General features: G+C 36.9%; 1 protein-coding gene across 2 annotated transcripts in view; it reads right to left on the reverse strand.

The window, feature by feature from the left end:
- Window positions 1-931: 931 nt before the first annotated feature.
- LOC126191523 (murinoglobulin-1-like) overlaps window positions 932-14,459 on the reverse strand; it is a 272,234-nt gene continuing 258,706 nt past the window's right edge. For both annotated transcript variants that reach the window (XM_049932422.1, XM_049932423.1), the window contains 2 exons: window positions 5,336-5,545; window positions 932-1,464 (listed from right to left, as the gene is read on the reverse strand). In XM_049932422.1, the coding sequence (XP_049788379.1) occupies window positions 1,274-1,464; window positions 5,336-5,545 (401 nt within the window). In that variant the 3' untranslated portion in view covers window positions 932-1,273. The remainder of the gene's footprint in view (window positions 1,465-5,335; window positions 5,546-14,459) is intronic.

Raw genomic sequence — 14,459 nt, forward strand, 5'->3', positions numbered from 1 at the left:
TCTGTTTGACTTGGCCGATATCATGTTTTACATGTTTGAACATTGAATGATTGAGTGGATCAATAAAGGTACACTACAATACCAAACAAAAGAACAGGTCTTGAAGACCCAATGGCACGGATGGCCACTATGTCATCCTCAGACCTTAGGCATCACTGGAAGCAGATACAGAGGGGCATGTGGTCAACACACTGCCCTCTTGGCCATTGTCATTTTTCCTGACTGGTACAGTACAGAACAATACAATACTAACACAAGAATGTCAAACAGACAAGTGTTTTGGGCTACTACCAACAAAACCGGTGATTTCTTTTTCCCACAGCATTACAAATGACAAACTGTGGATATCTTACACCACATAGTGCCAAAACAATAATTAGCAAAGTGGCAACATTCAGCTTCACACAGTCTGAAAAATATTCAAGTCATTTACTTACTCATTTTAAAAACTGATGGGACACAAATGGCATTCTTTTGGTTAAATAAATATCAAAATTTGCTGCTGGTGTGTACTTCGAAACACTCAACAAACTAAGATCAGCCATTGAAAAACAACATCCACATTATCAACTGGTTCAATTGTCAGGCATAGAACTTCTATTACGCTGAGGGTTTCATGAGGCCAGTGCAACATTATGAAAAGTACTTTGACGTGAAAAGTAATTGTGTCATAAGTATAGTATGTTTGTAGGAAATTAAAGCTGTCAATAAAGCTTTTCCTAACATTTATGCTTTTTTATGATCAAACAGCCCCTACATTTCAAATACATTTGATATAAACTGACTAGCCTGATTGCACCATGTTTTTTTAAACATAAAATAAACAAATAACAAATTATAATATTTCAAAATTATAAGTGGACATATATTATCATCAATTTGAAAATAACTTTATCAAATTATCACTTTTTTATTAGCTACAAATAAAACACTTTGTTACAAAATTTTATTTAAGTGTGAAAAATTTGATTTACAGTTGAAATAAATGTAACCTTCACATTGTCAACTAGATCTCTTTGGTTCAAAAATTGTAATTCTAATTCTAGAATGAATGGACACATGTCATTATGGACTTTACACAACATGTTACTTCACTGTATCCTCATTTTTCACTGCTTTAGCTACAGATCATTTACAGTTACAGTGGAATGATGACTAGGTAGAAATTATGATAGTTATTTTGTTTGGGGTGGAGGAAAAGCAAGCACAGTATCTTATTTTACTGATCTCTTCACTACTGGTCTGGAAGGTAAGACCATACCCCCTGTATCACCTAAGTCTGTGTGATATTATTCTGACCAGATACACATTTGCTCCTGGCTGATTTGACAATTTGTGGTTGCCCAGTATGAGCTGGTGTGGTTAGAATATAAGTATCTGAGTCAAGTTTCAGCGTCGGATGCTCTTGTTTGGCTACATTTTCAGCTTGGGGTTTTGTATTCAATAATATCAAATGATTTCCCACTGCAAAAGAAACACACATTTCAGTGATGTTACAGAAAAGTTTATCTTTGCCAGTCACACACAGATTTGCTTTTATAACCTATACGTAAATAAATATGTGAAAATCAGATAGAAAGGAAATGGGTAATTTTGCAGATAAAAAACCATTCCTTCATCATAAACAATCTCTGTTCATAGCAACAAAAATGTTATAGAAAATAAATGTTCTTCTTAATAGAAAATTAAATCTACAAATGTAGTCAAATAGTTCCTCAAATATCAATTAAAACTAATCTCAGAAAGGGAGAAATACTAAAGAGAACTTCTAGTACTTATATTAATTTTGGAAAATTACTTTTTAACAGAGACATAAACAACAAAGCACACACACTGAATCATGGCTTCAAACAGAAAGAATTAAATTAAACATATTATTGTTACATCTAGTATTTTTCAAATGTCCTCTTCCAGTGACTTTCATATATTAGTGTGTGTATGTATAAAGGATGAAGAAAGAGCCTTCATGAAGATGTTTGCTGCTCTATTGCAGCGTTTTGTATGCCAATTTTTTCCACTCTTTGGTACTTGTTAGGTTAGCAGTAGCTTGACCAAAGAAAGTATGTACTGTATGAAACACAAAGTTTATAAATCATGTGCTGATAATGCTTGAAGTGTTAAGAGCTCACCATCCACTGTTCTCATTGTAGTGTTAAGAGTTCGTATGATTTAGTTCTTTACCACGAGTGTGCTGTGTTGATATCCATAAAATATCAACTGGTAGTGCACCATACATGAACACAAGTGGAAGTAACTTCTTATAATAATGGCAACAAAATTTTTAAACAAGATATTTGAAAGTGTATGCCAATATACAATACTAATGCATGATCTGATTCTTTTTGGAAGGCAGATATAGAAGAATTCATGCTAGTAACTCTCACGATGACACGTCATTTGAACATTGCACGTTTAGTTACCTGAATACCTGAACATTTACTAGGATGGAGCCCCTCTTCTGTCCTCAGCATAGTGTGTCAACAGCATGTGTATTTCATGTGAAGCAGCCTGATGAGAGAGTGTGCAGTGGGTTATGGTGACTCTGTGGCATTTACTTATCAATAAAGAAATGAAAAGAGGGGAGAGGGTGAAACATAGTGCCAGCAAAAAAAATATTTCATATACTCATCTCAGATGGTGTCAAGCAGTGTCAAGCTACTTCATATGATGGGACAGATGCCCTGAATTCAAGAGGCATCATCCAGTGGACAGTGTAGCATAGTCTAGTGATTAAGAACTGTACACAACAACCCTTCCTCCTCTTACTATTCACTGTTAATGATAAAAATTTATTTCAATTTTCTCATGTTCAAAAACAAGTTTATTAGCAAAGCTAGCCACACAGGCAACTTCAAACATTCTGGGCTATTATACTGACACACAGTGTTGCAATAGAATAGTGCTGTCTGGTTAAATGATGTACATAAGAACTGCTTGCATCACCTGTCATATAAATAAATAATTACTGAAATGCAATGAAATGATTATATCTTTCTGGTAATTTTCAATGCAGCCGCTATTGCAACAGGAAATAGAGGAAAGGAAGTTTACTTATGAATGTGTCATTCATGCAGACTATAAAATATGCTCACTAATAAAGTGAACAGTACATTCACATTTCAATACAGTGTCACTGTCATTCAGATACAACACACACCTCAAATGTTCAAACACCGTTCTGGTTCTGTGTATATGAGAAAAAACACCTTGTTTTCTCTGTAGTGACATGAAAGCAATCTGCACACCAAATCTGCTAGATAAGTCAACCACTGATTTCTAAAAATGACTGGATTAATGTCAAACCTACTATATAAGGCACCATTTTTGGAAGTGTTTCAAATCTGCATATTTTGGTTTAAAAAGCTATAACAATTTTGGAGTCTGTGGACAACTCGTTTTTGATTTATGACAGTATTTATAAAAAAATTTCAGTGAGTCTATTGTGAGTTGAAAGGACCAAGAAGATCCTTTCACTAGGCAGTGTTCATGAAAGGGAAATTGATCCAGAACTTTTCAGTATTAGTATTCTTTCACTAGACAGTATTCAAGGAAGGGAAATTGCAGAACAGAATCGTAACTTTTCAGTGCTAGTATTTTGAGGCCTAGTACAGGGCTCACTGATGTCAGCTGTGTTTTAATGCTTTAAACTAGTATGGGAAGGATAAATATAAAGACTATATGATAATAGTTAAGCATGATCTCAGGTATATTGCTGAGGATGTTCTTCTCAACAGTGTAGAGATTGTGTTATTATTTCATTAGTATGACAAATTATATACAAAGCGTTCTATGGAAAGCATAAATTCAGAACCTGAAGATTCAGCCACAGGACACTTCTCACTTAGTTGCATCATATGTGGCTTCTGCTACAATCAATATGTTATGAGACTACTGATCCTGACATTTTAAATACATTGAAAATATTAGCAAAAGTACAATATTTCTCCTCTATGTGTAAAACTCTAAAGTCATAACATTCAATAACCTATTCAATTAAGAAAATATACTGTTAGTACCAAAATTATTAAGATAACATACTATAATATTTGTAAAACTATTCAGTTTTCGCTTCTCATTACTGCAAAAATGTATTCATAAAGTGATCCTTAAAACTGTGCCCATCGTAACATATTACTTGACTTGTCTTGCTGAACCTACGCGCAAAAATAAGATGAAAGAGAGAAAAAAAATGACTACACTATTTGCTCAATTAATTACTGGGGGGGATGCAAGCAGAGAAATGACTGCTCAATCCAAGTGATAAGGATCAACCTCTTCTTCATGTTTTCTCATGAATTCATTGGCTATACTAATAATAGAGTTCCATATTTGACTACCATGTCTCTTTGGAAAAGCATTAAAGTTCCATCCAGATTTTGGCTTTTGCTGTAATCTTAATCTTACTGTGAAATTTAACACTTCATTATTAGACACTAAAATCATGTGCATATCTAGATATACTGAAGAAACCATTTTTGGAAATAGTGATGTTGATATGATTAAAAGTTTCTACACACAGGAAGAAATACTACCAAATCAAATGTCACAGCTAATTGAAGATCACTACAGCAAATTATAAGAAGCCTCTTAAATCAGTAAGTGACAGCTTTCACTGTCACTATGAGAAAGTAGTAAGTCAAATTGTACTGCTGCATGTGTATTACACTGATCAAAACATCACTTGCATGTTACAAACAGTGTGTCTGTGTATGTTGAGGTGTGTACGTACATCTGTATTGACTACACAGTAACAAACAATGGAAAATTCAGGATCAATGTAACAACAATATGAGAAGGAAAGCTGCTACTCACCATATAGCGGAGATGCAGACTCACAGATAGGCACAACAGAAAGACTCTCACAATTATAGCTTTTGGCAGTTAAGGCCTTCATCAACAATAGACACGCACGCGCGCGCACACACACACACACACACACACACACACACACACACACACAAATGCAACTCACACACACAACTGCAGTCTCGGGCAACTGTAACCACAATAACAGTGTATATACATAATTATAGGAGCTTCAGGCTATTAGCTGGGTGATTACAGTTTCACAGAGGTGTGGTAAATTTTTTCTATTGAACTTCATAGTGATGCACATTCATAAAAATGATATTCAAGAAGCATCAACCCTTGTTAGCACAGCCAATGAAATCTGCAATAAAGCCTGGGACAAAGCTATGGCTATCATTTATATTAGAGCCCTATGTTCTCAGGTTGTTTATGCTAATTTACTTCATTCTACGTGGTACTTAAATGCAATGCAGTGAGAAAAGCTCTAATGGAAATGAAATTATTATGGTAACAAAACAATACTGACCATTCTCCAACTGTGGGCATTTACAGCCAAGTTCCATCAAAAGTATGATAGTCTTCCTTATGCGCTGTGGTGGTTTTCCTGGGCTCATATCCAACACCAAACGTACACTTCCATGTCTTCTTATTATGAGTTTATATACTACAGAAGAGTTGCAATATACAGAAGTGATATTCAGAAGTTGATTATTGCAAATTGGGCAGGAGGCAATATCTGAAACAAAAAGGAAATTGTTACAAGAATTGAAATTCGACAATAGAAAACACAAAATGAAGAAAGTAAACCACTTACATGCAGTTAACCAATGGGCCACATGTAGACAAAAGTAACAAATAATGGAAACTGCACCACCTCACCTTTTCAAGGTTTTGCTCTGTTTTTAGTCTAAATCCACATGAGTCCTCTTACTAGAGAGAGAGAGAGAGAGAGAGAGAGAGAGAGAGAGAGAGAGAGAGAGAACTTGGACAAGAAATGGGTGAAGACCTCAAAGCTAATTTTTTGGACTGCTACTTGCATTTATGAGCCACTGACCAAAACAGTAAATTACTCTTTCAGACAAGTGTAAAATTCTCATGCACTGTGGATCATATTAACTACATTTCTAATGTTCAAACAATGGAAAGTCCAGGATGGAATATTTCTAGTATTCTTTTAATGAGAAGTTCTAACATAACAGACCTAAAGATAAAACTACATAATGAAAAGTGGCCAGAAATGTACGTATATAATAGTGTTAATGATAAATATAACAGTTTGCTAGATATCTATTTAAAAATCATTGAAGCGTATTTGCCAACCAAAACTAAACCAATAAAGAAAAAGTGAGGAAATCTGCCACGGCTAACAAAAGGTCTATTAGTATCCTGTAAAAAGTTGAAACTTCTTCATGCAATTTGGAAAGCTCCAGATAGGCCTATGCATTATACAACCTATAAAAAGATTTACAATAAAACTTTAATAGCTGCAAAAAAACTGTATAATGGAAATGTTATTACACAAGCTCCAAACAAAGTCAGAAGCACTTGGAAGATAATAAACAGAGAAACAGGAAAATCATCAGGAAATAACAATAAAAGCTTAAGCCCATTGACAGACTAAATGGCTACTGTGTAAAAAATACAGTTTTTTTTCCTTTCTATTTATATTTTTTTTAAAAACATTAAAACCTGTAGCAATGATAAGTGACATCCAAGGCAGATGGCAGATGATCAGCTGATCATTTGGCAGACGTCAATAGGGTTCATGCACTGGCCACCAGGAGTAATGTCAAATGCCTCCTCCTTGCTGCAGAGTAGAGTTCCATGATTTTCATTTTGTAGGTGCTTTTTGCTTTGCCTTGTTTATTCATTCACTTAGTTATCGAGAAAAACTTGTGATAGCATATTCTTCCTATTAGTGAGTACATCACATTTTCTTGTTATGTTGAATGTGAAGGTATATGATTTATCAGTGTGAAGTGTTACTCCAAACCACAAATTTACTTGTATCTGGTTCTTGCTATAACTGGTACACAGTATTGAGTTCACAAGCCTAGCAACCCACAGACTTACAATACTGGTGATTGTGACAGCATACAAACATATAACAGAAACACCAGTTTTTGAGCTTTTGTTCTTTTTCAAATAAAAATATGCAAATTCACACAGACACCCAAACATATGCTCCTATGGCCATGGTGATACTGTGGCCAGGGCAGTATACATGATCTTTCACAAGACCCAAATAAATTATGATCGTATGTAAAGGCTGTTAGTGGCACCAAAATTAGTGTCTGATCCAACAGTGGAAAGTCCAGGTTGGAATATCAGTAATTATAGAAAGAATAGATTGTTACTCACCATAGAGATGACATGTTCCATTGCAGACAGGCACTTTGGAAAGACTATTGCACTTACGCTTTCAGCCAAAGCATTCATCAGGAAAGAAAAGCCACACACACACACACACACACACACACACACACATTCACATAAGCAAGAGATGTGCTTGCATGTGTGTTTCTTTTCTGATGAAGGCTTTGGCCAAATGCTAATGTTTAACAGTCTTTTTGTTGTACCTGTCTGAAACTTTATGTGTCATCTTTACGGTGATCAGTGATCTGTCCTTCCCATAATGGTTGACATTCCACCCTGGACTTTCCATTGTTTGATTTTGCTTAATGGCTTTTCTTCCATTTCACAACCCTGTGACTTTTCCTTTGTACTACTGTCTAAAGAATTACTATCTTCAGTGACAAATCTTTCTCTTCTTTCCTTCATCTTTTCATCACCTTTCAAACTGCATACAGTCTAACTTCCAAGCCATACACACTGTATCATGGTCTTGTCTTTGCACAACATATGGCTACATGACTTTGCAGATTGCTGGTGCAGTTCCTCATGCCCTACATTCTTCCCACCAATATTTTTATTATTCCTAGTGATCACATTTCCTTCCTCTTCTTTGCATAGTTTCACATATGTTTTCTGCATCTATCTATGCCAAATAAAATTGTGAATCTCAGCCTAACCAATTCCCCCTCTATCTTCCCTTATACCAGCACATGTGTATTCCCATAACTCATTCATTCTGTCATTTTTTCTACACTCTTGAACATTTTTATTTTTTTGTGCTTATTTTTACATATTTGCACATTTATTTATGTATTTGCACATATTTTTGTATGTCTGTATGTGTTTTTATGCATCTCTTTCTGTTAAAGCAGCTCCCCTCACAGTCAGCTAATGCCTTTATTTGTCCATTTCCTATGTCATTTCCTGTTTCCCCAATGCCATACCCCACAATGGGCCCATGCTCCATCCGTCTGTACAATTTCAGGAAAGTATCCCTTTCCCTGTCTAAAACCCAAACCCCATGGAAGGCTATGGCAAAAACTTAATAATAGTATTTTCATTGTGCCTACCTGCAACTCAACATGCCATCTTTAATGCCATGTCACTGGTGACATGTGAGTGAGACAGGAGCTGAAATTTAGATGTTTCTTTACAAAGGAAAATCCAGGAGAATTGCCCCAATGTAATCCTCATACCACTAAGAAGATTAGTGAAATAAGTGTTAGTGTTAGTGACGTTGAAAAACAGCTGAAAACATTAAAACTGAACAAATCTCCAGGTTCCAATGGAATCCCTATCAGATTCAATACCCAATTTGCAGCTGTGTTAACCCCCCTTCCAACTATAATTTGTCACAGACCTTCCAATACAAAACTGTTTCTAGTAGTTGTAAGAACACAGAAGTCACACTTGTCTACAAGAATGGTGGCAGAATTGATCCACAAAACTACCACACAATATTCTTGACATTCCATTTGTTGCAGAATCTTAGAACATACTCTGGCTTAAACATAATGAGGTATCTCAGACCAAATGACCTCCTCTGTCCAACCAGTGTGGATTCTGAAAACACAGATTGAGTGAAAAGCAACTTGCACTTTTCTCACATGATATCCTGAAAGCTGTGGATCAAGGCAACAGTATTTCTTCATTTCTGGGAAGCATTTGACTCAGTACCACTTCTATACTTACTGTGAAAACTATGGCAATATTGTGTATTAAGTGAAATTTCTGAGTGGGTTGCGGATTTTTTGGTAAAGAGGATGCAGCAGGTTATCATGGATTGAGAGTCATTGTCATGTGTAGACATAACGTTGGGTGTGCCCCAAGAAAGTACAAAGGGACTCTTGCTGTTCATTTGTATATTAATGACCCTGTGGAAAATATTACTAATAAACTCACTTTTTTTAAATGATTCAGTTACCTATAATGAAGTACTGTCCAAAAGAAGCTGCATAAATATTGAGTCAGCTTTTAATAAGACTTAGAAGTGGCACAAAGATCGGCAAATTACTTTAAATGTTCAGAAAGGTATAACTGTACACTTCACAAAACGAACAAATTTAGTATCCTATGACTATAATACCAATGGAATCAGCCAATTCATACAAATACTTGGACATAACACATTGCAAGAACATGAAATGGAGCCATCACAAAGGCCCAGTCATGGGTAAAGCAGGTGGCAGTTTTCGGTTGTTAGTAGAATACTACAGGTAATTTTGAACATATACAGAGAAGGGCAGTACAAATTGTCACATGTTTGTTTGAACCATGGAAGAGTGTCCTGGCAGACTCTTGAAGATAAATGTAAACAATACCAAGAAAATCTACTTACGAAGTTTCAGGAATCGGCTTCAGTGACAACTCTACGAATATACTACAGCCTGTATTTCTCACATAGGTGACATAAAAACAAGATTAGATTAATTACAGCATGCACAGAATCATTTAAACAATCATTTTCCCCATACTTAATATGTGAATGGAATGGGAAGAAACCCTAATAACTGGTATAATGGGACATTTTCTTTGCCATAAAGTTCACAGTGGTTTGCAGAGTACAGATATAGATATTGATGGAGGTGTAGATTTATAAAATTTAAGTATGCCAACTTTGCTAAATTTGGTCTTCAAATACGAATTACACTCAATCTCAATTATCTCCATTTGCATTTGAGTAGGTAGTGTTATTTATTTTATATAAATTGAGGAGAACGAAGAAAACTTGTTTTCCACCAATTTAAAATCTGCAACTCTTGATTAAAACTCATTTCTGAGCTCAATTTATTTGTCTATGCCTTGTGTGGTGTTGCTTCACCTCAAACAGATTTTTCATGTTGCCTGTTGGAAAAAGCTTTACAACATTATTTTTCAACTGTTTTTTGCATAAAACTAGCTTATATTTGAATGCTTTAACTTGATTCCACACGTTTGTTAAGAGTCAGTCTTTCCTTTGAAGTTTCAGATTGAAATAATATAAGCATTTTGTTATATCAGCCAAGAAGGATAAATATGGTACCTACATTTTGTCAAAAATGGTCGTGTATCTCGATTTTTACTTGGTAAGAACTGGCTTATTTCCTCTTTCAAGTTTCAGAAATGTATAAAAAAAGTGACACACAATTGCCAAAGTGCCTCAGTGGAAAACTTCTTGGCAGATTGAAACTGTGTGCTGGGCCAAGACTTGAACTCAGGACCTTTGCTTTTCAATGGGCAAGTGCTCTACTGACTGAGCTATCCAAGCACAACTCACGAACCATCCTCACAGCTTTACTTCTGCCAGTCCTTCCCTGTCTAAAACCCAAACCCCAGGGAAGGCTATGGCAAAAACTTAATAATAGTATTTTCATTGTGCCTACCTGCAACTCAACATGTCATCTTTAATGTCCAGTGACATGTGAGTGAGACAGAAGCTGAAATTTAGATGTTCCAAAGGAAAACCCAGGAGAATTGCCCCAATGTAATCCCCATACCACTAAGAAGATTAACACAAATTCTCCTGCAAACCTAGTCTTGAAAGGCAAAGATCGCAAGTTTGAGTCTCTACCCAGGACACAGTTTTAATCTGCCAGGAAGTTTCATACCAATGCACACTCTGCTGCAGAATGAAAATTTCATTCTGGAAACATATCCAGGCTGTGGCTAAGCCATGTCTCCACAGTATCCTTTCTTCCAGGAGTGCTAGTCTTGCAAGGTTTGCAGGAGAACTTCTGTGAAGTCTGGAAGGTAGGAGACGAGGTAGTGGTGGAAGTAAAGCTGTGAGGACAGATTGTGGATTATGTTTGGGTAGCTCAGTCAGTAGAGCACTTCCTCACAAAAGGAAAAGAGCATGAGTTTGAGTAGCAGTCTGGCACACAGTTTCATTCTGTCAGGAACCACTGCACATTCCCCTGCAGAGTGAAAATTTCTTTCTACCTCTGTATAGTGTGACAAAGCTGAATGCTTGGTGCTTAGTTCATGAAAGCAAGCAGAGAACTGTGGCTGATTTGAACCTTGAGACTTAATAATATTGATGATTTTTTGGCTATAAACTCTGTCTAGAGCAGGGGTGACCAACCCATAGCCAGCAGGTCGCCTGCAGTCTGCATGGTGCTAAGTTTTGGCCCATGGAGCTGTTTCATGTGAAAGAAGAATTCAATTTTTATTTCACGAAAAAAAAAAACCAAAAGAGCATTCCATCAAGCATTTTTTGTATCATATCTAATTCTATCTATCTATCTATCTATCTATATCCGAATCCCGCTCCAGCTACTGCCGGGTCTGGGTGCTGACGAGTCCTCTCCATTTGGCTCGGTCCTCCCACCACTTTTCTTCCTCCACTTGCTGCCAGGTCACACCTCTCCTTTCAACAGATATTCTCACTCCCATTTTCCACCGTGTTCTTGGGCGCCCTCTAGGTCGTTTCCCATCCATCTTTAGTTCTTCCATAATTTTGGGGAGTCTCTGCCCATGCATCCTCTTAACATGCCCATACCATCTTAATCTCTTTCTTTCAATTTCTTCTCTCATACTTTCTTGTTTGAGGTCCTTTCTAATCTCTACATTCCTTACTTTGTCCATTCTTGTTTTTCCCTTTACTGCTCTGAGAAATTTCATTTCCCCTGCTTGCAGTCTGCTCCAGTCCCTTTCTTTCATTGTCCATGTTTCTCCACCATAGGTGACAATAGGGAAGTAATAATTCTTATACATCAGGAGTTTTGCTCTTTCTGGAACTTCATTATTCCAAATCAGATGTTTTATTGTTTGGTAGAAATTGCCTCCCTTCTGTAACCTCCTATTAATTTCGTTAGTTATTCTTCCATCCCTAGATATTTCACTCCCTAAATAAGTGAAACTTTCTACCACTTTGAGGGGTTCTCCATTCAAGGTAATATTTCCATTGATTCCTTTCTCTCTTCCAAATACCATTACTTCACTCTTATCTTTATTTATTCTTAATCCATACCTTTTTATTATTTCCTTCCACGCATCAAGCTGTAACTGTACATCTACCTCTTTATCACCCCATATTACCATATCATCTGCAAAAATCATCTTTTTGTCTTTTTCTTTTACTATATCTTTAACTGCCCTATTCATTCCCTCCATCACAACATTGAAAAGCGCAGGAGATAGAATACTTCCTTGCTTAAGTCCTTGTCTTATTTTGAAGTATTCAGAGTTCCCCAATGGTGTTCTAATTCTACAATTGTGGCCTCTGTACATTGTCTTTATAACATTAATGTATCCATCTTCTATATCTATCTTCTTCAGTTCTTCCCAGAGTCTTTCCCTGTCAACTGAGTCATATGCCTTTTCTATGTCTATAAAAACCATTATCACCCTTTTGTTATACTCCCAACTTTTTTCCATCAGTTGACGGATAGAAAATATCAGGTCGATTGTGCTCCTTCCTTTCCTAAACCCATGCTGTTCTTCACTCAGCTCCTTTTCTATCTTTTCACTTATTCGATTTAGTAAAATTCTTTCCAAAATCTTGGCTGTATGACTCATGAGGGTTATTCCTCTGTAGTTTTTACAAAGTCTTTTATTGCCTTTCTTGAAGATGGGAACAATGTCTCCTGTTCTCCAGTCGCCAGGTATTTTACTATTTCTCCACACGCTTGATAGTACTCTATACAGCCACTGCATTCCCACTGGACCTGCTGCTCTTATCATGTCTACTGATACTTCATCAGGTCCTGGGGCTTTCCCACCATTCATCTTCTTCACAGCTTTTTCCATTTCTTCCTGTGTAATTTGTCCTAATTCTGCTTCCCAACTTCTCTCATATCTAATTACAATATGAATATCTCAGTTCATTTCATTGATTCAACTATCATTAGATTTCTGCCTATATTCCTGTTTGAAAAAAATCACTGTCTTGGATATATTTTGAAAGGCCTGTGTACCATCTCAGAGAAAATATAGTTCACCTTGGCCATGTGCAACAAACAATCAGCAGTAGTATTGACTGCTCAAAGTGGGCACGTTTGTTATGCTGTGTGAGTGAGACGGGTGTCAGATGTAGTCAATACATTTGGTATTTATTTTTACTGCAAACTCACAACACTGTCTGCCATAAAGTTATGGCTGTTCATGTGTATACGAGGGCAGTTCAATATGTAATGCAACACATTTTTTTTCTCGGCCAATTTTGGTTGAAAAAACCGGAAATTTCTTGTGGAATATTTTCAAACATTCCCGCTTCGTCTCGTATAGTTTCATTGACTTCCAACAGGTGGCAGCGCTGTACGGAGCTGTTAAAATGGCGTCTGTAATGGATGTGCGTTGCAAACAACGGGCAGTGATCGAGTTTCTTTTGGCGGAAAACCAGGGCATCTCAGATATTCATAGGTGCTTGCAGAATGTCTACGGTGATCTGGCAGTGGACAAAAGCACGGTGAGTCGTTGGGCAAAGCGTGTGTCATCATCGCCGCAAGGTCAAGCAAGATTGTCTGATCTCCCGCGTGCGGGCCGGCCGTGCATAGCTGTGACTCCTGCAATGGCGGAGCGTGCGAACACATTCGTTTGAGATGATCGACGGATCACCATCAAACAACTCAGTGCTCAACTTGACATCTCTGTTGGTAGTGCTGTCACAATTGTTCACCAGTTGGGATATTCGAAGGTTTGTTCCCGCTGGGTCCCTCGTTGTCTAACCGAACACCATAAAGAGCAAAGGAGAACCATCTGTGCGGAATTGCTTGCTAGTCATGTGCCTGAGGTTGACAATTTCTTGTCAAAGATTGTTACAGGCGATGAAACATGTTTGGCCCAATGAAGGACGCAATCCGTGGGAGGCACTACGCGGATGATGAAGAAGTTATTGATGCAGTACGACGTTGGCTCCGACATCGACCAGTGGAATGGTACCGTGCAGGCATACAGGCCCTCATTTCAAGGTGGCGTAAGGCCGTAGCATTGAATGGAGATTATGTTGAAAAATAGTGTTGTGTAGCTAAAAGATTGGGGAATAACCTGGTGTATTTCAATGCTGAATAAAACAACCCCTGTTTCAGAAAAAAAAATGTGTTGCATTACTTATTGAACTGCCCTCGTACATGGTGCCCATGTGATCATGACAAATGTATCATAACTTCACGTAAGTAAAGCCAGCTTTACAATTAATCTGTGGCAACTGTCTGTAATTTTAGTAGGCTTGCATTTATTCTATATAGTCAATTATGGTGAGCAGGTAAACCAGTCCACATTAGCAATGATTTCTTGACTCAGTAAATTTTTTTTAATTTTAGTAGTACAAAATAAAAAATACTTAATTGTTATAAAACATTTTTAGTGATGACATTTAA

The sequence above is a fragment of the Schistocerca cancellata genome, chromosome 6, assembly GCF_023864275.1.
Source record: "Schistocerca cancellata isolate TAMUIC-IGC-003103 chromosome 6, iqSchCanc2.1, whole genome shotgun sequence".
NCBI lineage: Eukaryota > Metazoa > Arthropoda > Insecta > Orthoptera > Acrididae > Schistocerca > Schistocerca cancellata.